The following is a 25,951-nucleotide window of genomic DNA, read 5'->3' as shown; positions in this document are numbered from 1 at the left end:
GAGAGAGAGAGGGAGGGAGGGAGGGAGGGAGGGAGGGAGGGAGGGAGGGGAGGGAGAGGGGGGTGTTAAGAGAGAGAAAGGATATTCCTGGTGCCCAGGTCTGGTCTAGTGCTGTTGCTGATGACTGTCTGTGGTTTGAGCCCTGTCTCTGCCATTCCTGTCTGTGGTTTGAGACCTGTCTCTGCCATTCCTGTCTGTGGTTTGGGACCTGTCTCTACCATTCCTGTAGGTGGTTTGGGACCTGTCTCTACCATTCCTGTCTGTGGTTTGAGCCCTGTCTCTACCATTCCTGTCTGTGGTTTGAGCCCTGTCTCTGCCATTCCTGTCTGTGGTTGGAGCACTGTCTCAGCCATTTCTGTCTGTGGTTTGAGACCTGTCTCTACCATTCCTGTCTGTGGTTTAAGCCCTGTCTCTACCATTCCTGTCTGTGGTTTGAGCCCTGTCTCTACCATTCCTGTCTGTGGTTTAAGCCCTGTCTCTGCCATTCCTGTCTGTGGTTTGAGCCCTGTCTCTACCATTCCTGTCTGTGGTTTGAGACCTGTCTCTGCCATTCCTGTCTGTGGTTTGAGCATCGTTTTTACCTGGATAGGGAATTCTTCCATAGGTGACTATCTCAGTCAGCAGGATGCCGAAAGACCAGACGTTGACTTATACTGAACGTTCCAAAGTTGATGGCCTCCGGAGCTGTCCACTTAATGGGAAACTTAGCACCTGGTGTGAGAAAGAGGGAGGGGAGAGAGAGAGATAAATGACGAACCCTGATGTGATTTATAACCTGCCACAGTTGTACACGTTGTACACCCGTATTATGTTTATTTCTTTTCCCTTTTGTACTTTAACTATTTGAACATTGTTACAACACTGTATATAGACATAATATGACATGTTAAATGTCTCTATTCCTTTGGATCTTTTGTAAGTGTAACTTTTACTGTTAATTTTTATTGTTTATTTCACTTTTGTTTATTATCTATTTCACTTGCTTGGCAATGATAACATGTGTTTCCCCAGCAATAAGCCTGTTGAATTGAAATGAGGAGAGAGATCACACAGAGAGAGAGACAGCGAGAGAGAGAGAGAGAGCAAGAGATGATTTCAATTGTTGTGTTAAATGAATTATCAATCCCATATCGCAAGCAATAATGTTATTTCTCACAGAGGAAAAAGATAGACATCTAGAACGGAACCAAAGATCAGTTTCAGAGCAACAGTGATCATCTAGTGATAAGCAAAAGGAAATACTATAAACCAGGAGAGATTAGATAGCCAGCTAACTTGCCTAAAATTTCAGAAAAAATATCATTTTATTTTGGGGAAATATAAACTTGAAATGGGCATGGGTCTAATTGAGTGTCACCAACCAAAAAACACATATCTAAGTCTAGATGTCTTAATGAACCAGAACATCGATAGTATTCCTTGTTGCTTATTGATGTCAGCTGGGTAACTCATCCTGAATATGTATACCTCTCTCTGTTCTCACTAGTTCTCAAAAGTCACAATCAGCAACAATCAGTTATCAGTCAGAAACTTTGGGGTATTTGCACCTAAGTAGTTACATTTTTCTAGTTTTTCGGTGACTTTTATCTAAACCAGAATGGACAAACCTCCCAGTAATGATCTACGCTATCATGTAAGGCCTAGATTCAATCTGAGCTTTATTATCAATGTTTTAAAGGCAACGCAGTCACGGACAACGCAGTCACGGACAAACGCAGTAATCATTCTGTAAGTCTCTGATCTTACCATCTGATGGGCCCCAGTCATCAATCTGTAAGTCTCTGCTCTTACCATCTGATGGCCCCCAGTCATCAATCTGTAAGTCTCTGCTCTTACCATCTGATGGGCCCCAGTCATCAATCTGTAAGTCTCTGATCTTACCATCTGATGGGCCCCAACCCTCAATCTGTAAGTCTCTGCTCTTACCATCTGATGGGCCCAAGCCATCAATCTGTAAGTCTCTGATCTTACCATCTGATGGCCCCCAGTCATCAATCTGTAAGTCTCTGCTCTTTTGATCTGTGGTCATGTTTTAGTTGTGTTGTGTTGTGTTGTGTTCTAGCAGGTCTCCAGTAGTTGGGCTCTAGCATTTCGACCATAACCACGGTGGTTGGTTAGGCTGGCTAGGCTAATAACTAGTTGGCTAAATAGTTGACTAGATTGCTGGCTAATATAATTGCATGTAGCTAACATTCTTTAATAACTGGTTAGATGGTGTCATGTATTTCCAAAACTTTGGTTTACTTTAATGTACAGTGCCTTCAGAAAGTATTTACACCCCTTGACTATTTCCACATTTTGTTGTGTTACAGCCTGAATTTAAAGTGGATTAAATTGAGATTGTTGGTCACTGGCCTACACACAATGCCCCATAATGTCAAAGTTGAATTATGGTTTTAGAAATGGTAAAGAAATTATAAAAAATGAACAGCTTAAATGTCTTGAGTCAATAAGTATTCAACCCCTTTGTTATGGCAAAGTTCAGGAGTAAAAATGTGCTTAAACAAGTCACATATTAAATTGCATGGACTCACTCTGTGTGTAATAATAGTGTTTAACATTATTTTTAAATGACTACCACATCTCTCTACCCCACACATAATATCTGTAAGGTCTCTCAGTCGAGCAGTGCATTTCAGACACAGATTCAACCACAAAGACCAGGGAGGTTTTTACCAACACCTCACAAAGAAGAGCACCTATTGGTAGATGGGTAAAAAAAAAGAAAAAAAGCATACCTTGAATATCCCTTTGAGCATGGGGAAATTATTAATTACACTTTGGATGGTGTATCAATACACCCAGTCACTACAAAGATACAGGCGTCCTTCCTAACTCAGTTGCCGGAGAGAAAGGAAAACCGCTCCAGGATTTCACCATGAGGCCAATGTTGACTTTAAAACAGTTACGGAGTTGAATGGCTGTGATTGATGGCTGGGGCCCTTGACCAGCACAAAAACATCCTGTGGCGGACTGTAATAGCATCGAATAGTCCCTGCGATATGCAACGTTCAGGGAAGTCAGGAAACCAATGCACACAGTCAGTCAGGAAAGCAAGGCTAGCATTTTCAAACAGAAATGTGCGTCCTGTAGCTCTAACACCAAAGGTTTTGGGACACTAAAGTCCATGGAGAACAAGAGCACCTCCTCCCAGCTGCCCACTGACCTGAGGCTAGGCGACACGGTCAACACGGTCAACACCGACAAATCCATGATAATCAAAAAATTCTGCAAGAGCTGGAAAACCTGGACCCGTACAAATCAGCTGGGCTAGACAATCTGGACCCTCTCTTTCTAAAATGATCCACCGCCATTGTTGCAACCCCTATTACCAGTCTGTTCAACCTCTCTTTCTTTCCGTCCGAGATCCCTAAAGATTGGAAAGCTGCCGCTGTCATCCCCCTCTTCAAAGGGGGTGACACTCTAGACCCAGACTGTTACAGACTTATATCCATCCTGCCCTGCCTTTCTAAAGTCTTTTAAAGTCAAGTTAATAAACAGATCATCGACCATTTAGAATCCCACCGTACCTTGTCCGTTTGCAATCCGGTTTCCGAGCTGGTCACGGGTTGCACCTCAGCCACGCTCAAGGTACTAAACGATATCATAACCGCCATTGATAAAAGACAGTACTGTGCAGCCGTCTTCATCGACCTGGCCAAGGCTTTCGACTCTGTTAATCACCGTATTCTTATCGGCAGATTAAATAGCCTTGGTTTCTCAAATGACTGCCTCGCCTGGTTCACCAACTACTTTGCAGACAGAGTTCAATGTGTAAAATCGCCAGTGCCTGTTGTTCCGGACCTCTGGCAGTCTCTATGGGGGTACCACAGGGTTCAATTCTCAGGCCGACTCTTTTTTTCTGTATATATCAACGATGTCGCTCTTGCTGCTGGTGATTCCCTGATCCACCTCTACGCAGACGACACCATTCGGTATACATCTGGCCCTTCTTTGGACACTGTGTTAACTAACCTCCAAACGAGCTTCAATGCCATACAATCGCTGCCTGCACCCGTCCGCCTGACAAACATCACTACTCTGGACGGTTCTGACCTAGAATACGTAGACAACTACAAATACCTTCCAGACTCATATCAAACATCTCCAATCCAAAATCAAATCTAGAATCGGCTTTCTATTTCGCAACAAAGCCTCCTTCACTCACGCCGCTAAACTTACCCTAGTAAAACTGACTATCCTACCGATCCTCGACTTCGGCGATGTTATCTACAAAATAGCTTCCAATACTCTACTCAGCAAATTGGATGTAGTCTATCACAGTGCCATCCGTTTTGTTACCAAAGCGCCTTATACCACCCACCACTGCGACCTGTATGCCCTAGTCGGCTGGCCCTCGCTACATATTCGTCGCCACACCCACTGACTCCAGGTCATCTATAAGTCTATGTTAGGTTAAGCTCCGCCTTATCTTAGCTCACTGGTCACGATAACAACACCCAACCGTAGCACGCGCTCCAGCAGGTATGTCTCACTGGTCATCCCCAAAGCCAACACTTCTTTTGGCCGCCTTTCCTTCCAGTTCTCTGCTGCCAGTGACTGGAAAGAATTGCAAAAATCACTGAAGCTGGAGACTAACATTTCCCTCACTAACTTTAAACATCAGCTATCTGAGCAACTAACCGATCACTGCAGCTGTACATAGTCCATCTGTAAATAGCCCACCCAATCTACCTACCTCATCCCCATATTGTTTTTATTTACTTTGCTGCTCTTTTGCACACCAGTATCACTACTTACATACCATCATCTGCTCATCATCATCTGCTCATCTATCACTCCAATGTTAATCTGCTAAATTGTAATTACTTTGCTACTATGGCCTATTTATCGCCTTACCTCTTCATGCCATTTGCACACACTGTACAGTGATGGAAAAATTATTTGATCCCCTGCGGTTTTTTTACGTTTGCCCACTGACAAAGAAATGATCAGTCTATAATTTTAATGGTAGGTTTATTTGAACAGTGAGAGACAGAATAACAACAACAAAAAATCCTGAAAAACGCATGTCAAAAATGTTATAAATTGATTTGCATTTTAATGAGAGAAATAAGTATTTGACCCCCTCTCAATCAGAAAGATTTCTGGCTCCCAGGTGTCTTTTTATACAGGTAACGAGCTGAGATTAGGAGCACACTCTTAAAGGGAGTGCTCCTAATCTCAGTTTGTTACCTGTAAAAAAGACACCTGTCCACAGAAACAATCAATCAATCAGATTCCAAACTCTCCACCATGGCCAAGACCAAAGAGCTCTCCAAGGATGTCAGGAACAAGATTGTAGACCTACACAAGGCTGGAATGGGCTACAAGACCATCGCCAAGCAGCTTGGTGAGAAGGTGACAACAGTTGGTGCGATTATTCGCAAATGGAAGAAACACAAAAGAACTGTCAATCTCCCTCGGCCTGGGGCTCCATGCAAGATCTCACCTCATGGAGTTGCAATGATCATGAGAACGGTGAGGAATCAGCCCAGAACTACATGGGAGGACCTTGTCAATGATCTCAAGGCAGCTGGGACCATAGTCACCAAGAAAACAATTGGTAACATACTACGCCGTGAAGGACTGAAATCCTGCAGCGCCCGCAAGATCCCCCTGCTCAAAAAAGCACATATACATGCCCGTCTGAAGTTTGCCAATGAACATCTGAATGATTCAGAGGACAACTGGGTGAAAGTGTTGTGGTCAGATGAGACCAAAATGGAGCTCTTTGGCATCAACTCAACTCACCGTGTTTGGAGGAGGAATGCTGCCTATGACCCCAAGAACACCGTCCCCACCATCAAACATGGAGGTGGAAACACTATGCTTTGGGGGTGTTTTTCTGCTAAGGGGACAGGACAACTTCACCGCATCAAAGGGACGATGGACGGGGCCATGTACCGTCAAATCTTGGGTGAGAACCTCCTTCCCTCAGCCAGGGCATTGAAAATGGGTGGTGGATGGGTATTCCAGCATGACAATGACCCAAAACACACGGCTAAGGCAACAAAGGAGTGGCTCAAGAAGAAGCACATTAAGGTCCTGGAGGGGCCTAGCCAGTCTCCAGACCTTAATCCCATAGAAAATCTGTGGAGGGAGCTGAAGGTTCGAGTTGTCAAACATAAGCCTCGAAACCTTAATGACTTGGAGAAGAGGAGCGGGACAAAATCCCTCCTGAGATGTGTGCAAACCTGGTGGCCAACTACAAGAAACGTCTGACCTCTGTGATTGCCAACAAGGGTTTTGCCACCAAGTACTAAGTCATGTTTTGCAGAGGGGGTCAAATACTTATTTCCCTCATTAAAATGCAAATCAATTTATAACATTTTTGACATGCGTTTTTCTGGATTTCTTTGTTGTTATTCTGTCTCTCACTGTTCAAATAAACCTACCATTAAAATTATAGACTGATCATTTCTTTGTCAGTGGTTAAACGTACAAAATCAGCAGGGGGTCAAATACATTTTTCCCTCACTGTACATAGACTTTATTTTTTATATTGTGTTATTGACTGTACGCTTGTTTATTCCATGTGTAACTCTGTGTTGTTGTTTCTGTCGCACTGCTTTGTTTTATCTTGGCCAGGTCGCAGTTGTAAATGAGAACTTGTTCTCAACTAGCCTACCTGGTTAAATAAAGGTGAAATAAAAATAAATACAATAAATAAATAGGAGAAAACTGAGGATTGATCAAGAACTTGACAGAAGTGAAAATAAGGAAGCCTGTACACATAAAAAAAAATCCAAAACATGCATCCTGTTTGCAACAAGGCCCTAAAGTAAAACTGCAAAAAATGTGACCAAGCAATGAACATTTTGTCCTGAATACAAAGTGTTATGTTTTGGGGTAAATCCAACACAACACGTAACTGAGTACCACTCTCCATATTTTCAAGCATAATGGTGGCTGCATAATGTTATGGGTATGCTTGTAACCAGGCAAGTCAGTTAAGAACAATTTCTTATTTACAATAACGGCCTACTCCGGGCCAAACCCGGATGGTGGTGGGCCAATTGTACGCCACACTATAGAACTCCCAATCATGGCCAGATGTGATACAGCCTGGAATCAAACCAGGGACTGTAGTGATGCCTCTTGCACTGAGATGATGCAGTGCCTTAGACCGCTGCACCACTCGGGAGCAAGGACTGGGAAGTTTTTCAGAATAAAAAAGAAATGCAATAAATCGAAGAACAGGTTAAATCCTAGAGGGAAACCTGGTTCAGTCTGCTTTCCAACAGAGAGGTGAGTTCACCTTTCAGCAGAACAATAACCTAAAAGGCCAAAAATCTTTTTTTTTATTTAACCAGGTAAAGTTAACTGAGAACACATTCTCATTTACAGCAACAACCTGGGGAATAGTTACAGAGGAGAGGAGGGGGATGAATGAGCCAATTGTAAACTGGGGATGATTAGGTGGCCATGATGATATGAGGGACAGATTGGGAATTTAGCCAGGACACCAGGGTTAACACCCCTACTCTTACGATAAGCACCAAGGGATATTTAATGACCTCAGAGAGTCAGGACACCCGTTTAACATCCCCCTCTACACAGGACAAAGTCCCCAATCATTGCACTGGGATATTTTTTAGACCAGTGGAAAAGGTGCCAACCTACTATCCCTCCAACACCACTTCCAGCAGCATCTGGTCTCCCATCCAGAAACTGACCAGGACCAACACTCCTTAGCTTCAGAAGCAAGCTGCTGGCCTGTATACACTGTACACTAGAGTTGTTGACCAAGAAGATAGTGAATGTTCCTACAAAATATTGACTCAAGGGTGTGAATACTTATGTAAATGTAATATTTCTGTTTTCACTTTGTCATTATGGGGTATTGTCTGTAGATGGGTGATAAAAGAATGTAATCCATTTTGACTTCAGGCTGTAACACAACAAAATGTGGAATAAATCAAGGAGCATGAATACTTTCTGAGGGCACTGTAGCTGTAAGCTAGTTGTTGATAGCAACTGGCTGACTAATTCAGTGCTAAAGTAGCATTAGTAGGCTGGTAGGGCTAACGTTAGCAGGCTAGTAGGGCTAACCTTAGCAGGCTAGTAGGGCTAACCTTAGCAGGCTACTAGGGCTAACGTTAGCAGGCTACTAGGGCTAACCTTAGCAGGCTAGTGGGGCTAACCTTAGCAGGCTAGTAGGGCTAACCTTAGCAGGCTAGTTTGCTAGCAACCTTGCAAGTTGATTTGTTACAATACATTCATAAAGTATTTGTTTGTAAGTTGGCTGAAAATGTAATTGAAACCAGTAGTCATGAGTGCAAACTACTTGGTTTAATTTGAAGTTATACATTTGAAGTTATTCCTGTTGTAGTTTACATTATAGTGAATAGGCTGGCCTGCTGGGTCCTTCATACTACATCACACGCGACTTTGGCATTCTTCATAATTCTGATTGGTTTTATGTAATAACTCCAAAAACAGAAACGTGAGATGTAACTTTGCGTTGGGACTTTTCATTGTGTACACTAATGCAAATCCATATGTTACATGCGGTTACGTTTACACTACCTACCGTTTAACCCTTATTAACCCTTATCTTAACCATTCGGAATGAGTGCCTAAACATAACACTTAACTTAGAAACTTGACGTTTGGAGAAATTGAACGATACAGCCGCAGGAGCAACAAAAACGCTTCGAAATTTGACGTTTGGAGAAATGGAATGATGCAGGAGCAACAAAAAACACTTCGAAATTTGACGTTTGGAGAACGTGGATGAACCTCTAATTCTCCAATGACGACTGTGAGCGCTTGTTGGTATGACAGTAAAAAGAAATCAGCTGTAAAAAAAAAAAAAAAAAACGGTTTTATATGAGCTATGATGGGACCAGATTCTTTTTTTTAAATCAGGTCATATGGTTTAAAAATAAATACTCCTGGAAAAACACCTGGAATAAGCTGGCACAACATCACTATTGTGTTGATTGATTGATTGATTGATTGATTGATTGATTGATTGATTGATTGATTGATTGATTGATTGCAGTGAATCATTTTGGATTTAAAAAGGCCTGGGTAGTCTAGCCACCTGAAGTGTGAAAATATCAACCACGTTTGATTGTGTTCACGTTTTCTCAGAACACAAATAAATGGGGTCTATTTTAGGTTATGAATACATAGCTTAGGCTATAAAAAACATGATGTTAAACAGCCCATTGCGGTGAAGTCACTTAATAGACACTTTTTTCCGGTAGCAATTAGCTTTTACTACATGTAGTGATTTTTATACCTTTGATAATAATTAAGCCTGGTTTGTCGTAATGTTGTACGCTAGACTAACTGTACTCTTATGTTCGTATGAGAGAGTTAATCATTCATTTTGTAAGGCTAGTGTTCCTTGATGAAGACATGCTGTTAGCAACTCTGTGCTTTTGTCTTGAAGCTAAAATGTAACGTGTAGCCTACAGAAAACTAAACAAACCCTTTGTTTGTCTACACATGCCTGTTCGTGAATTGTTGTATTTTTCAAGAGTGTAATATAGTTTGGTTGTATTATTCAATATTGTAATATGTTTTAGAAGAAAAGTTTTTGTCGTTGTTGAATAGTTTGTGCTTACTGGCTAGTGGCTACTGTGATATTTACGGTTAATTTGAGCAGCGGATCAAGTGTGTCGCGTTGCCAGCCACGACCAATGGTATGGCAAGGATGTCATGTCATTTGAAAATCTGATCTTTTGCCAGTAATTGGTCTTTTGACCAATCAGATCAGATCCTTTGCATATAATTGGCCAAAAGATCAGAATTCGGCTGCCTGTGTAAACACTGCCTAATAGTCATGTCTTCTTTTTCTGTGTACTCTGTTTCCTGTGTCAACACTGCCTAATAGTCATATCTTATTTTGCTGTGTACTCTGTTTCCTGTGTAAACACTGCTTAATACCTAACCTTGGGGCGTTAGGTAGCCTAGTGGTTAGAGCGTTGGACTAGTACCCGAAAGGTTGCAAGATTGAATCCCCGAGCTGACAAGGTAAAAATCTGTCGTTCTGCCCCTGAACAAAGCAGCTAACCCACTGTTCCTAGGCCATCATTGAGAATAAGAATTTGTTCTAAACTGACTTGGCTAGTTAAATAAAGGGGGGAATTGTCATACCTTCTTTTGCTGTGTACTCTGTATCTATGATCCTGGCCAGGCCAAAGTCTGCTATCTTGCAGTGGAGCGTCTCATTGACCAGAATGTTGGCGGCTCGCAGGTCTCTGTGGATATAGTTCTTCTTCTCAATGTAGGCCATGCCTTCAGCTATCTAGTACACGAGAGAGAGAGAGAGAGAGACGAGAGAGACAGACAGAGACAAGAGAGACAGACAGAGAGAGAGAGAGATGAGAGAGACAGAGACAGACAGATCATTTAGACATTTCTAGACAGTCATTTTTATAAAATAGTTTTCTGAGTTCTATTTTAGATAGAATCATTCTGGACCCAAACGATTGATAAAAACACGGAGCCTCATGTTGACTACTGTACACACATGCATCACCGGATGTCAGACCATTTCAATACTCTTACTTATTTTGTTCCTTTGCAGTCACAACGCTCCTTCACTCTATTCAGACCTCGGTGCATCTCAAAGGATACCTTCTACTTTATATAGTTCATACATTTTGACCAGGGGCCAGGGTCAAAAGTAGTGCGCCACATTGTAAAAAGGATGCCATTAGGAATGCATCCACTGACACAGTAAAGTGGGTTAGACAGGATATGTCCTCTCAAAGGAAGTGACACGTGTGGTCTCAGAGGGGCGAATGCCATGGTGGCGGAAAAATAAAATAAAAAAACGACCTTACTTGACTTCCTGTCCGGATGTTAATGATGGAGCAGGGCGGGGCTTGAAAACCCAGCAGTACACAATCAGCCCTTTTTAGCCCGCCACAGAAACCACATAAACCATTTTACACACTAGCTAGCTAAAACTGACACTTTCCACGTGTTTGTGCAGAAAAAAGAATAAACTGCTTTTTAAAACGGATGTATGACAGACTATAAATAGTTGACTTCTCTGAAATGTTTGTTTTGTTTCCTCAACTGGTGTTTGATTCAGTACCTGCCTCATCAAATGGCACCCTATTATCCTACCTAGTCCACTACACATAGGGCTCTGGTCAAAAGCAGTACACTATATCAAAATAGGATGCCATTTTAGGACACACATTGACTAGTGCATACCGTAGTGTTGCTAGGAAGCTATTCAGAGAGAGTCTAGCGTTCTTCAAATTGCAAACTCATCTTTCATCTTTTTTTAAATCAAGACATGGTTTTGGAACAATGTGCCCCCACACATTGACTCTGTACCGGTACCCCCCTGTATATAGTCTCGCTATTGTTATTTTACTGCCGCTCTTTAATTATTTGCTACTTTTATTTCTTATTCAGATTTTTTTTTAACGGCATTGTTGGTTAAGGGCTCGTAAGTAAACATTTCACTGTAAGGTCTACTACACCTGTAGTATTCGGCGCATGTGACTAATACAATTTGATTTGATTTAAAGATCAAATGTAGGGGTATAACATTTGGCATATGATACTGGTCAAATATTTAAAATATTTTTTATTTTTAATCCCAGCCCCCGTCCCCGCAGGAGGCCTTTTGCCTTTTGGTAGGGCGTCATTGTAAATAAGAATTTATTCTTAACTGACTTGCCTAGTTAAATAAAGGTTAAATAAAAATAAATAAATAAATACAATAAAAATGCCAAATGTAATACAATATACATCTTAGAGTCATACACAATCGACCGGATCATGTTTCCATTTCCCGTTGAGCAGTTTTTAAATTTCATGTACATTTGACTCCGACAATTAAGTTGTTTTAGAGGTATGACTTGTATGAGGTCCCACCTGGGCTGACATGTCTATCAGTTTGGTGAGTTTCAGCTTCTTGCCCTCGTCTGTTTTCAGGAAGTCCAACAGACTTCCTGTAGATAAGAAAAGAAGACGCACAAAGCTGTTAGAACTGTAGGACTTTACTTCACAGTACAGAAACATCTAGGTACTTACCAGCGTGCAGAAACCCTAACCCATTGTTACCACATACTGTACATTTCTAGAGGAATACCAGGTAAATACCAGGTAAATAACAGGTTGAAAGACCATAAAAGAAAGTGTAATTCCATTTTCTTAATAATATTTCCTGCAATGACTAAAGCAGAGAGCAGCGTCCTTCCCATTGAGATATTATCATTTACTAGAGCGGCTGATGTCACAGACCTGCATAGCTCTAGAATGAGCCGATAATGGCAGCCATCTTGGTCAGGAATAAATTGCAATAGGTCATTGTCAATAAAACGTCACAATAAGCTGCGTTCCGTTTTGTCTCCTGGGCTGCAAGGAGACATCCAGCTCCACTAAAAACCTTGACAACTGCACGACGTTTTCAAGGGGATTTGCAAAGAAGTGTTACCATTATTTAGTTGTAATATCATCACCTCTTGAAGAGCATAGTCAGAACTACAAATGTATGATTATTCCATGCGAAACAATTGCACACATTTAGCTCTATCGTCAGAGTTATACAGCATGTAACTGCATGCTTATCGTGATCAATTAATCATGTAATTTCAGATACGTGATTGTAGCCTCTCTCTCTCTCTCTCACCATGGTTACACACATAGACTATCTCTCTCTCACCATGGTTACACACATAGACTATCCCTCTCTCACCATGGTTACACACACAGACTATCTCTCTCTCACCATGGTTACACACATAGACTATCCCTCTCTCACCATGGTTACACACACACCCTATCTCTCTCTCACCATGGTTACACACACACCCTATCTCTCTCACCATGGTTACACACCCTATCTCTCTCTCACCATGGTTACACACACACCCTATCTCTCTCTCACCATGGTTACACACACAGACTATCTCTCTCTCACCATGGTTACACACACACCCTATCTCTCTCTCACCATGGTTACACACACACCCTATCTCTCTCTCACCATGGTTACACACACACCCTCTCTCTCTCTCACCATGGTTACACACACAGACTATCCCTCTCTCACCATGGTTACACACACACCCAATCTCTCTCTCACCATGGTTACACACACCCTCTCTCTCTCTCACCATGGTTACACACACAGACTATCTCTCTCTCACCATGGTTACACACACAGACTATCCCTCTCTCACCATGGTTACACACACACCCTATCTCTCTCTCACCATGGTTACACATACACCCTCTCTCTCTCACACCATGGTTACACACACAGACTATCCCTCTCTCACCATGGTTACACACATAGCCTATCTCTATCTCACCATGGTTACACACACATCCTATCTCTCTCTCACCATGGTTACACACACAGACTATCTCTCTCTCACCATGGTTACACACATAGCCTATTTCGCTCTCACCATGGTTACACACACACCCTATCTCTCTCACCATGGTTACACACACACCCTCTCTCTCTCTCCCCATGGTTACACACACAGACTATCCCTCTCTCACCATGGTTACACACACACCCTATCTCTCTCTCACCATGGTTACACACATAGCCTATCTCTCTCTCACCATGGTTACACACACACCCTATCTCTCTCACCATGGTTACACACACAGACTATCTCTCTCTCTCTCTCACCATGGTTGCACACACACCCTATCTCTCTCACCATGGTTACACACACAGACTATCTATCTCTCTCTCTCACCATTGATCATGAACTCTGTGACGATGTAGATGGGTTCCATGGTGACGACGGCGTGGAGGCGGACCAGTCTGTCGTGTTGCAGCTGCTTCATCAGGTTAGCCTCCTGGAGGAAGGCCTCAGGCTCCATGGTCCCTTCCTTCAGGGTCTTCACTGCCACCTTCTGATTGCCCTTATAGTAACCTGGCCGTAGGGGACGATACGAGAAGAATCCCAAAAGACTTATGTAACGGACTGATGACAGTTTGGAGAAAAGTGGGAAGAACATTAATGCAAAGATAAACATAAACACACACACACACACACACACACACACACACACACACACACACACACACACACACACACACACACACACACACATAAACACACACACACACGCACACGCACGCGCACGCACACGCACACGCACACGCACACGCACACGCACACGCACACGCACACACGCACACACGCACACACGCACACACACACACGCACACACACACACACACATTGCTTCAGTATATCTCGTACCCATCCAGACTTCTCCAAACTGTCCTGCTCCCAACTTCCTGACCATTTTCAGCGTGTCTCTGGGGATCTCCCACTCGTCTTGGGCCCACGGCTGAATGGGGGCCTTCGGCTTGCAGGGGGCGTTCAGACGCTGACACAACCCATCACACGTACCTGTGACACAACAACAGACCCCAGAGAGAATTACAGCCTGTCAGCCATCCCTGTTGCTCAGCAACAGACCCCAGAGAGAATTACAGCCTGTCAGCCATCCCTGTTGCTCAGCAACAGACCCCAGAGAGAATTACAGCCTGTCAGCCATCCCTGTTGCTCAGCAACAGACCCCAGAGAGAATTACAGCCAGTCAGCCATCCCTGTTGCTCAGCAACAGACCCCAGAGAGAATTCCAGCCTGTCAGCCATCCCTGTTGCTCAGCAACAGACCCCAGAGAGAATTACAGCCAGTCAGCCATCCCTGTTGCTCAGCAACAGACCCCAGAGAGAATTACAGCCTGTCAACCATCCCTGTTGCTCAGCAGAGAGAAACACTATTTATACATTTTCATTGTTATTGATTGCGTTAGAGCACCCAGCCAAAAGGCATCTGAAGACGTATAACAAAGGTGATTTGGTGAACCATGCTCACTAGTTTAGTAACCTTTCCAGAGGCCTGAAGATTTGAAATAACAAACAAGCAAAAAAACTCTGCCATGTTTTTGAAGTCTTCACTTTACATGACATTTAGGCCTGGATTCAATCGGATCAAGTGTTAACCGGCGATGGCAGACACCAGCATAGCGGATGATTTTTGCTGTCGGAGGTGGAACTGTGTTGGAGCAGTCAAAATAAGTGAAGAGCTGCTCTTGAGATCAATGTCTTGAAGCCACACCCGCCCCACTCATGTTAGAAGTTCAATATGAGAATGTGTAGACTATGTCGAAATACTTACGCACAAATGTAAAAATCATTCAAAAAAAGAATTAGGATTTATATCATTCTAATGGAGGTATATATTACATCTGTCATCCTATTGGAGGTATAGATTACATCTGTCATCCTATTGGAGGTATAGATTACATCTGTCATCCTATTGGAGGTATATATTACATCTGTCATCCTGTAGATTACATCTGTCATCCTAGTGGAGGTATATATTACATCTGTCATCCTGTAGATTACATCTATCATCCTAATGGAGGTATAGATTACATCTGACATCCTATTGGAGGTGTAGATTACATTTGTCATCCTGTAGATTACATTTGTCATCCTGTAGATTACATCTGTCATCCTGTAGATTACATCTGTCATCCTATAAGAGGTATATATTACATCTGTCATCCTAATGGAGGTGTAGATTACATCTGTCATCCTAATGGAGGTGTAGATTACATCTGTCATCCTGTAGATTACATCTGTCATCCTGTAGATTACATCTGTCATCCTGTAGATTACATCTATCATCCTAGTGAAGGTGTAGATTACATCTGTCATCCTGTAGATTACATCTGTCATCCTGTAGATTACATCTATCATCCTGTAGATTACATCTGTCATCCTGTAGATTACATCTATCATCCTATTGGAGGTATATATTACATCTGTCATCCTGTAGATTACATCTGTCATCCTAATGGAGGTGTAGATTATATCTATCATCCTGTAGATTACATCTATCATCCTGTAGATTACATCTGTCATCCTAGTGGTGTAGATTACATCTGTCATCCTGTAGATTACATCTGTCATCCTGTAGATTACATCTGTCATCCTAATGGAGGTGTAGATTACATCTGTCATCCTGTAGATTACATCTATCATCCTGTAGATTACATCTATCATCCTGTAGATTACATCTGTCATCCTAGTGGAGGTGTAGATTACATCTGTCATCCTGTAGATTACATCTATCATCCTGTAGATTACATCTATCATCCTAGTGGAGGTGTAGATTACATCTATCATCCTGTAGATTACATCTGTCATCCTAGTGGAGGTGTAGATTACATCTGTCATCCTAATGGAGGTGTAGATTACATCTGTCATCCTGTAGATTACATCTGTCATCCTGTAGATTACATCTGTCATCCTAATGGAGGTGTAGATTACATCTGTCATCCTGTAGATTACATCTGTCATCCTGTAGATTACATCTGTCATCCTGTAGATTACATCTGTCATCCTAGTGGAGGTGTAGATTACATCTGTCATCCTAATGGAGGTGTAGATTACATCTGTCATCCTGTAGATTACATCTGTCATCCTGTAGATTACATCTGTCATCCTAATGGAGGTGTAGATTACATCTGTCATCCTGTAGATTACATCTGTCATCCTGTAGATTACATCTGTCATCCTGTAGATTACATCTGTCATCCTAGTGGAGGTGTAGATCATGTCTCACATTCCAGTGTTCCAATTTGTAAACAAGGCTGCATTTTTACAAGGTCCCAAACATAACGTTTCAGCAGATCCTTTTAACCATAGGCTATGAGGCTTTTTAACACAAACACTTAGATGTTTATATTCATTGATGATGTGCTGATTTTAGTGTCTGTGTTGCGTTTTTATGCCGTATTTATTGGCAATGTATGTATTGGCTGGTGCAACCAAATTTCCCCTCTGGGGGATTAATAAAATCCTATTTAATGGTGACTCCGCTTTAAATACAGTGCATTCGGAAAGTATTCAGACCCCTTGACTTTTTCCATATTTTGTTACGTTATTCTAAAATAGATTTTTTTTTTTAAATGCCCTCAACAATCTACACACCATAATGAAAAAGCAAAAACAGGTTTTTATACATTTTTGCAAATGTATTATCAATAAAAAAACTGAAATAACACATTTATGCAAGTATTCAGACTGTTTACTCAGTATTTTTTTTTTAACCCCTTACTTTTGTGGTATCCATTGGTAGTAGTTACAGTCCTGTCTCATCGCTGCAACTCCCGTACGGACTCGGGAGAGGCAAAGGTTGAGAGCCATATGTCCTCCAAAACACAAACCAACCAAGCCAAGCCGCACTGCTTCTTGACACAATGCACATCCAACGCAGAAAACCAGCCTCACCAATGTGTCGGAGGAAACAGCATACACCTGGCCAGCATGCACTGTGCCTGGCCCACCACAGGAATCGCTAGTGCGCAATGAGACAAGGATATTCCTGCCAGCCAAACCCTCCCTAACCCAGACAATGCTGGGCCAATTGTGCGTCGCCCCATGGGCCTCCCAGTCGCGGCCGGCTGCGACAGAGCCTGGGCTCAAACCCAGAATCTCTGGTGACACAGCTAGCACTGCGATGCAGAGCCTTAGACCACTGCACCACCCAGGAGGCACACTCAGTAGTTTGTTGAAGAACCTTTGGCGGCGATTACAGTCTTGAGTCTTCTTGGGTATTACGCTACAATCGTGGCACTCCTGTATTTGGGGAGTTTCTCCCATTCTTCTCTGCAGATTCTCTCAAGCTCTATCAGGTTGGATGGGGAGTGTCGCTGCACAGCTATTTTCAGGTCTCTGCAGAGATGTTAGATCGGTTTCAAGTCAACTTGTTTCCTATGCCACTCCTGCGTTGTCTTGGCTGTGTGCTAAGAGTCATTGTCCTGTTGGAAGGTGAACCTTCGCCCCAGACTGAGGTCCTGAGCGCTCATTAAGGAGTTCTCTTTACTTTACTCTGTTCATCTTTCCCTCGATCCTGACTAGTCTCCCAGTCCCTGCCGCTGAAAAAACCTCCCCACAGCATGATGCTGCCACAGGGGGACTCCAATCAAGATTTAAAAACATCTCAAGGATGATCAATGGTAACAGGATGCACCTGAGCTCAATTTCAAGTCTCATAGCAAAAAGGTCTGAATACTTAAGTAAATAAGGTATTTCCATTTTTTGACTCCTTTCTCATGATATCCAATTGGTAGTTACAGTCTCATCGCTGCAAGTCCTGTACGGACTCAGAAGAGGCAAAGGTCAAGAGCCATGTATCCTTAACCCAGGAAGCCAGCTGCACCAACGCGCACAGCTTCATGGGTATCCCGGTCACAGCCAGCTGCAACACACCTGGGACTGAACCCAGGTCTGTAGTGATGCCTCCAGCACTGCGACGCAGTGCCTTAAACCACTGTGCCACTTAGGGTGTGCTGTCTTTTATTTTTAATAAATGTGCTAACATTTCAGAAAACCTGTTGTTGCTTTGTCATTATGGAGTATTGTTTACAGATTGATGAGGATAAAAATGTATTTCATCCATTTTAGAATATGGCTGTAACGTAACAATATGTGGAAAATGTTAAGGGGTTTGAATACTTTCCGAATGCACTGCATCTACCTTAAATACCTCATACCTCTCCACGTTGATCTGGTACTGGTACTCCCTGTATATAGCTCCACGTTGATCTGGTACTGGTACTCCCTGTATATAGCTCCACATTGATCTGGTACTGGTACTCCCTGTATATAGCTCCACATTGATCTGGTACTGGTACTCCCTGTATATAGCTCCACATTGATCTGGTACTCCCTGTATATAGCTCCACATTGATCTGGCACTGGTACTCCCTGTATATAGCTCCACATTGATCTGGTACTGGTACTCCCTGTATATTGCTCCACATTGATCTGGTACTGGTATTCCCTGTATATAGCTTCACATTGATCTGGTACTCCCTGTATATAGCTCCACATTGATCTGGTACTGGTACTCCCTGTATATAGCTCCACATTGATCTGGTACTCCCTGTATATAGCTCCACATTGATCTGGTACTCCCTGTATATAGCTCCACATTGATCTGGTACTCCCTGTATATAGCTCCACATTGATCTGGTACTCCCTGTATATAGCTCTACATTGATCTGGTACTCCCTGTATATAGCTTCACATTGATCTGGTACTCCCTGTATATAGCTCCACATTGATCTGGTACTGGTACTCCCTGTATATAGCTCCACATTGATCTGGTACTGGTACTCCCTGTATATAGCTCCACATTGATCTGGTACTCCCTGTATATAGCTTCACATTGATCTGGTACTGGTACTTCCTGTATATAGCTCTACATTGATCTGGTACTCCCTGTATATAGCTCCACATTGATCTGGTACTCCCTGTATATAGCTCCACATTGATCTGGTACTGGTACTTCCTGTATATAGCTCCACATTGATCTGGTACTGGTACTCCCTGTATATAGCTCCACATTGATCTGGTACTCCCTGTATATATCTTCACATTGATTTAGTACGGGTACTTCCTGTATATAGCTCTACATTGATCTGGTACTTCCTGTATATAGCTCCACATTGATCTGGTACTGGTACTCCCTGTATATAGCTCCACATTGATCTGGTACTCCCTGTATATAGCTCCACATTGATCTGGTACTCCCTGTATATAGCTCCACATTGATCTGGTACTCCCTGTATATAGCTCCACATTGATCTGGTACTGGTACTCCCTGTATATAGCTCCACATTGATCTGGTACTCCCTGTATATAGCTCCACATTGATCTGGTACTCCCTGTATATAGCTCCACATTGATCTGGTACTGGTACTCCCTGTATATAGCTCTACATTGATCTGGTACTGGTACTCCCTGCATATAGCTCCACATTGATCTGGTACTTCCTGTATATAGCTCCACATTGATATGGTACTCCCTGTATATAGCTCCACATTGATCTGGTACTCCCTGTATATAGCTCCACATTGATCTGGTACTTCCTGTATATAGCTCCACATTGATCTGGTACTGATACTTCCTGTATATAGCTCCACATTGATCTGGTACTTCCTGTATATAGCTCCATATTGATCTGGTACTGGTACTCCCTGTATATAGCTCCACATTGATCTGGTACTTCCTGTATATAGCTCCATATTGATCTGGTATCGGTACTCCCTGTATATAGCTCCACATTGATCTGGTACTCCCTGTATATAGCTCCATATTGATCTGGTACTGGTACTCCCTGTATATAGCTCCATATTGATCTGGTACTGGTACTCCCTGTATATAGAGCCATTCTTGTGTATTTTATTCCTCTTATGCTACAAATACAAATGTTCTACATGGTTGAGAAGGGCTCGTAAGCAAGCATTTCATTGTAAAGTCTACAACTGTTGTATTCGGCTCAGGGTACAAATAAAATGTGATTTGATGAGAGTGAAGAGTGAAGCTATCTGACTTACGAATGTATCTGGGGGGGGGGGGGGGGGGCTGGTCTGCTTACTTGGTTATTAAGTTACCACAGTAGAGGAAGGAACACTGCTCACCTCGACTGGAAATGAAGCGGTGCACAACATGAGGCAGAGAACCTCCTTAAGCTTCTAATCAAGATGACTTTACTTTACTATAAAGAGTTGATGTACTTCCTGCCAAAAATGTATTCTTTACCCCAGGAAAACTTCAACAGTAGACTATCCAGGGAAATAAAGAAAAAAATATAACCTTGATGTTTATGGTCATTTTAACTCACGGGTGTAGTACTTGACCAGCTCCTGCAGGGAGGAGAAGGAAGTGGACGGAGAGATGTAGAATCCTCCGTTATCCAGGGAGCGGATCTTGTAGTGCTTCACCACATCCCCATGCTCCGGCCCTGCGTCTCTGACGGACAGGGAGAAAGCACCTTTGGGCGACATGTCAATGATACATACAGTGTTAGTGTGTTAGATATTTACTGCACGGTCGGAACTAGAAGCACAAGCATTTTCGCTACACTCACATTAACATCTGCTAACCATGTGTATGTGACAAATAAAATAAAATTTGATTTGATTAGCTTACAGTTTTATGAGGCTTTTTTTCAGTCCTTGATATTGGTTTGTATCAGTTTGTTTACTGTATATGTCAATTCTGTTAATGTCAATTCTATGGCTATACATACAAAATGGATGATTTCACCATTCCAAGTCTTTCAGTATTATATTTTTGGAGCTATTTTGAATTAAAAAAATATATGTTGTGTTGTTCTGAAAATGGCGACGTTGTACTTTAAAAGGTCGAGAGGATGATTCTGACCTTTGGTGGTCTCACTCTCTCGAACTAGAAATGACCCAACTTTATTCCCCGGAGCCAGGAGCAGACGCTCTGTCTCTCGACGACTCAGGTCCTTGAAAAACCATCTACAGTACATGGAAGAACAGGGAAGTGTCGCCAAATAATGTGTTACATACTTAGCATACTGATACAGGAAGTATACGGATACAGGAAGCATACGGATACAGGAAGTATACGGATACAGGAAGCATACTGATACAGGAAGCATATGGATACAGGAAGCATACTGATACAGGAAGCATACGGATACAGGAAGCATACGGATACAGGAAGCATACGGATACAGGAAGTATACGGATACAGGAAGCATACTCATACAGGAAGCATACTCATACAGGAAGCATACGGATACAGGAAGCGTACGGATACAGGAAGCATACGGATACAGGAAGTATACGGATACAGGAAGTATACGGATACAGGAAGCATACTGATACAGGAAGCATACGGATACAGGAAGCATACGGATACAGGAAGCATACGGATACAGGAAGTATACGGATACAGGAAGCATACGGATACAGGAAGTATACGGATACAGGAAGCATACTGATACAGGAAGCATACTGATACAGGAAGCATACTGATACAGGAAAGGAAAGTGTTTTTAATTTCCTGTCAACACAACTCAGTGCATTTATAATGATCTATGGTGAAGTATGTATTGTAAACGTATGATAACCCATGTTCGAAGTGTTCAATTATCAAAAAGAAAATGGCTGACTTATGTCAAAGCAGATTCACTTACTTTTCTATTTCTAGGGTGTCTACTCTGGCCACGTACGTACACGGAATGCACCCTTCCTCTCCCGTCACCAGTGACTTAGCGAGCCACCAGTCCCCATTCCTTCAAAGAACAACAATAGAGCATGTTTTGTCTATTTCGTTACACATCAAAGTGAGCTACGTAACGGTGCCTCCAAAGGCTACTGCTATCCTGTATTATTACACTGAGGATATGTTATCAGACTATTATCTGAGAACCCAACATTAGCATGTACATCTCCCTATTGTAATAATGAGTGACCGTTTGTTCTAAATCAGAACTGTACTGTACTCACTCCTGGAGGATCTGAAGCTTCTCTCCCTTTCTGAACGGTAGGTCATTGTCAGCGGTTGGTTTGAAGTCGTGCAGAGCAATGACAACGTCTTCGTCTGGAAGGGACAGGAATATATGTAAAGGTGAAGTTTGCTTAATATAAAGAAATAAGGGTTTCGTGTCAGTAAAACTCTGACAATAGTCGTCATTGTAAAAGGGTTTGCAAAATTATGTTCTGAAACAGGTTGACAAATGATGTTCTGAAACAGGTTAACAAATGATGTTCTAAAACAGGTTAACAAATTGTAACTTACCATTACCGGAAGCCTGTTCCGTATTGTGTGCCTGAGTGGAGAAAATATATTTGTGAGAATGATAAGATGTCATATTACCGTTATTCATAAAGACACCAAATAAATCTAGAAAATCAGTAACCATGTTAATCCCTGATTCACATCTATGATGTCATACGTGGAAAAAATGGGGCAACGGGTCAAATAACCGTCCTGTTTTGAGAAACGGGTGGAATGAATTGTCCACTTTCGTTACTCTATTGTCAAATCAAATCAAATGTCACATGCGCTGAATACGGTGAAATGCTTACTTACAAGCCCTTAACCAACAATGCTGTTTTAAGAAAATAGAGTTAAGAAAATACTTAGTAAATAAGCTAAAACAAAATAAAATAACAATATTGAGGCGATATGCAAAGTGAATCGGTAACAATTCAATGTGCGGGGGTAAAGGTGAGTGGAGGTCATTTGTACATGTATGGTAGGTAGGGGTAAAGTGACTATGCATAGATAATAAACATCAAGTATCAGCAGTGTTAAAACAAGGCCCTTAACCAACAATGCAGTTTTAATAAGAAAATACCCCCAAAAAAGTAGGAGATAAGAATAACAAATAATTAAAGAGCAGCAGTAAATAACAATAGCGGGGCTATATACAGGGGGTACCGGTACAGAGTCAATGTGGAGGCTATATACAGGGGGTACCGGTACAGAGTCAATGTGGAGGCTATATACAGGGGGTACCGGTACAGAGTCAATGTGGAGGCTATATACAGGGGGTACCGGTACAGAGTCAATGTGGAGGTTATATACAGGGGTACCGGTACAGAGTCAATGTGGAGGCTATATACAGGGGGTACCGGTACAGAGTCAATGTGGAGGCTATATACAGGGGGTACCGGTACAGAGTCAATGTGGAGGCTATATACAGGGGGTACCGGTACAGAGTCAATGTGGAGGTTATATACAGGGGTACCGGTACAGAGTCAATGTGGAGGCTATATACAGGGGGGTACCGGTACAGAGTCAATGTGGAGGCTATATACAGGGGGTACCGGTACAGAGTCAATGTGGAGGCTATATACAGGGGGTACCGGTACAGAGTCAATGTGGAGGCTATATACAGGGGGTATCGGTACAGAGTCAATGTGGAGACTATATACAGGGGGTACCGGTACAGAGTCAATGTGGAGGCTATATACAGGGGGTACCGGTACAGAGTCAATGTGGAGGCTATATACAGGGGGGTACCGGTACAGAGTCAATGTGGAGGCTATATACAAGGGGGTACCGGTACAGAGTCAATGTGGAGACTATATACAGGGGGTACCGGTACAGAGTCAATGTGGAGGCTATATACAGGGGGTACCGGTACAGAGTCAATGTGGAGGCTATATACAGGGGGGTACCGGTACAGAGTCAATGTGGAGACTATATACAGGGGGGTACCGGTACAGAGTCAATGTGGAGGCTATATACAGGGGGGTACCGGTACAGAGTCAATGTGGAGGCTATATACAGGGGGTACCGGTACAGAGTCAATGTGGAGGCTATATACAGGGGGTACCGGTACAGAGTCAATGTGGAGGCTATATACAGGCGGTACCGGTACAGAGTCAATGTGGAGGCTATATACAGGGGGTACCGGTACAGAGTCAATGTGGAGGCTAAATACAGGGGGTACCGGTACAGAGTCAATGTGGAGGCTATATACAGGGGGTACCGGTACAGAGTCAATGTGGAGGCTATATACAGGCGGTACCGGTACAGAGTCAATGTGGAGGCTGTATACGGGGAGGTACCGGAACAGAGTCAATGTGGAGGCTATATACAGTGGGTGGAGGAGTTGGGTGTATATAGGTACTCACAGTGTGGTTGGAGGAGTTGGGTGTAAATAGGTACTCACAGTGTGGTTGGTGGAGTTGGGTGTGTATAAAGGTACTCACAGTGTGGTTGGAGGAGTTGGGTGTATATAGGTACTCACAGTGTGGTTGGTGGAGTTGGGTGTGTATATAGGTACTCACAGTGTGGTTGGAGGAGTTGGGTGTATATAGGTACTCACAGTGTGGTTGGTGGAGTTGGGTGTGTATATAGGTACTCACAGTGTGGTTGGAGGAGTTGGGTGTATATAGGTACTCACAGTGTGGTGGTGGAGTTGGTTGTGTATATAGGTACTCACAGTGTGGTTGGAGGAGTTGGGTGTATATAGGTACTCACAGTGTGGTTGGTGGAGTTGGGTGTGTATATAGGTACTCACAGTGTGGTTGGAGGAGTTGGGTGTATATAGGTACTCACAGTGTGGTTGGTGGAGTTGGTTGTGTATATAGGTACTCACAGTGTGGTTGGAGGAGTTGGGTGTATATAGGTACTCACAGTGTGGTTGGTGGAGTTGGGTGTGTATATAGGTACTCACAGTGTGGTTGGAGGAGTTGGGTGTATATAGGTACTCACAGTGTGGTTGGTGTAGTTGGGTGTATATAGGTACTCACAGTGTGGGTGGAGGAGTTGGGTGTGTATATAGGTACTCACAGTGTGGTTGGAGGAGTTGGTGGTTTGAGAGCCTTTCCCTGGATGCTGGATGTCAACTTTCTGACGTTTCTGACCACTGCAGCTAGAACCCATCCTTTTATAATGCGCTGATCCACATCAGTGTCTCTAGGGTCATGCCCTGGGCTGAAAATGAACACATCAATTAATCCATCAATCAATCAATCAATTAATCCATCAATCAATCAATCAAATCAAATCAATTCATGTAACTTTCCCACAGAGGAGTGAAATTCAATTTGTGAAAAGTGGAAACATGATTTAAAAACACAGAGGTCCGTACAAAGAGTGTATCTATTACCCTCTGGGATTCAGTAAACTGAAATATTAAATTCACAGTCTGTCAGTTTGTGGATAGAACACCGAACGCTAACATTATGTATCAGAACAGTCACTAGGTGATCTTTAGGAACTGTTTACTGACAGTGGCATTTTGCATACACCCTGTGTCAAAGGAAGCTGTAGAGGATCTGAGATGTAGACTGTCGTCTGAGGTGGCACCCTATTCCCCGGTGCACTACTGTCAGTATGGGACCCTGGCCAAAAGTAGAGCACTATATATATATAGGGAATAGGGTTCCATGGGACCCTGGCCAAAAGTAGAGCACTATATAGGGAATAGGGTTCCATAGGGCCTGGCCAAAAGTAGAGCACTATATAGGGAATAGGGTGCCATAGGGCCCTGGCTAAAAGTAGAGCACTATATATAGGGAATAGGGTGCCATTTGAGACGCGACTCGGGGTTTCCCGCATTCGACGGTTCTTTAAAATGCATTATTACTACAGTACATCGTTAATACCCACTGTTTCAAATAACACTAGTCATGT

The 25,951-nt window shown here is 42.8% G+C and overlaps 1 protein-coding gene across 1 annotated transcript in view; it reads right to left on the bottom strand.

Annotated features, from left to right (window-relative positions):
* The window catches only part of blk (BLK proto-oncogene, Src family tyrosine kinase), a 28,287-nt gene that overhangs the window by 1,570 nt on the left and 766 nt on the right, over window positions 1–25,951 (bottom strand). The window contains 12 exon segments of the mRNA XM_029692501.1: window positions 582–649; window positions 651–711; window positions 10,114–10,264; window positions 11,857–11,933; window positions 13,701–13,880; window positions 14,214–14,366; window positions 20,664–20,813; window positions 21,206–21,309; window positions 21,993–22,091; window positions 22,306–22,399; window positions 22,598–22,628; window positions 25,106–25,249. Coding sequence (XP_029548361.1) covers window positions 582–649; window positions 651–711; window positions 10,114–10,264; window positions 11,857–11,933; window positions 13,701–13,880; window positions 14,214–14,366; window positions 20,664–20,813; window positions 21,206–21,309; window positions 21,993–22,091; window positions 22,306–22,399; window positions 22,598–22,628; window positions 25,106–25,198 — 1,261 coding nt within the window. The 5' untranslated portion in view covers window positions 25,199–25,249.

This window comes from Salmo trutta, chromosome 1 (genome assembly GCF_901001165.1).
Source record: "Salmo trutta chromosome 1, fSalTru1.1, whole genome shotgun sequence".
Lineage (NCBI taxonomy): Eukaryota > Metazoa > Chordata > Actinopteri > Salmoniformes > Salmonidae > Salmo > Salmo trutta.
This window is presented reverse-complemented; position numbering and strand designations above follow the sequence as displayed.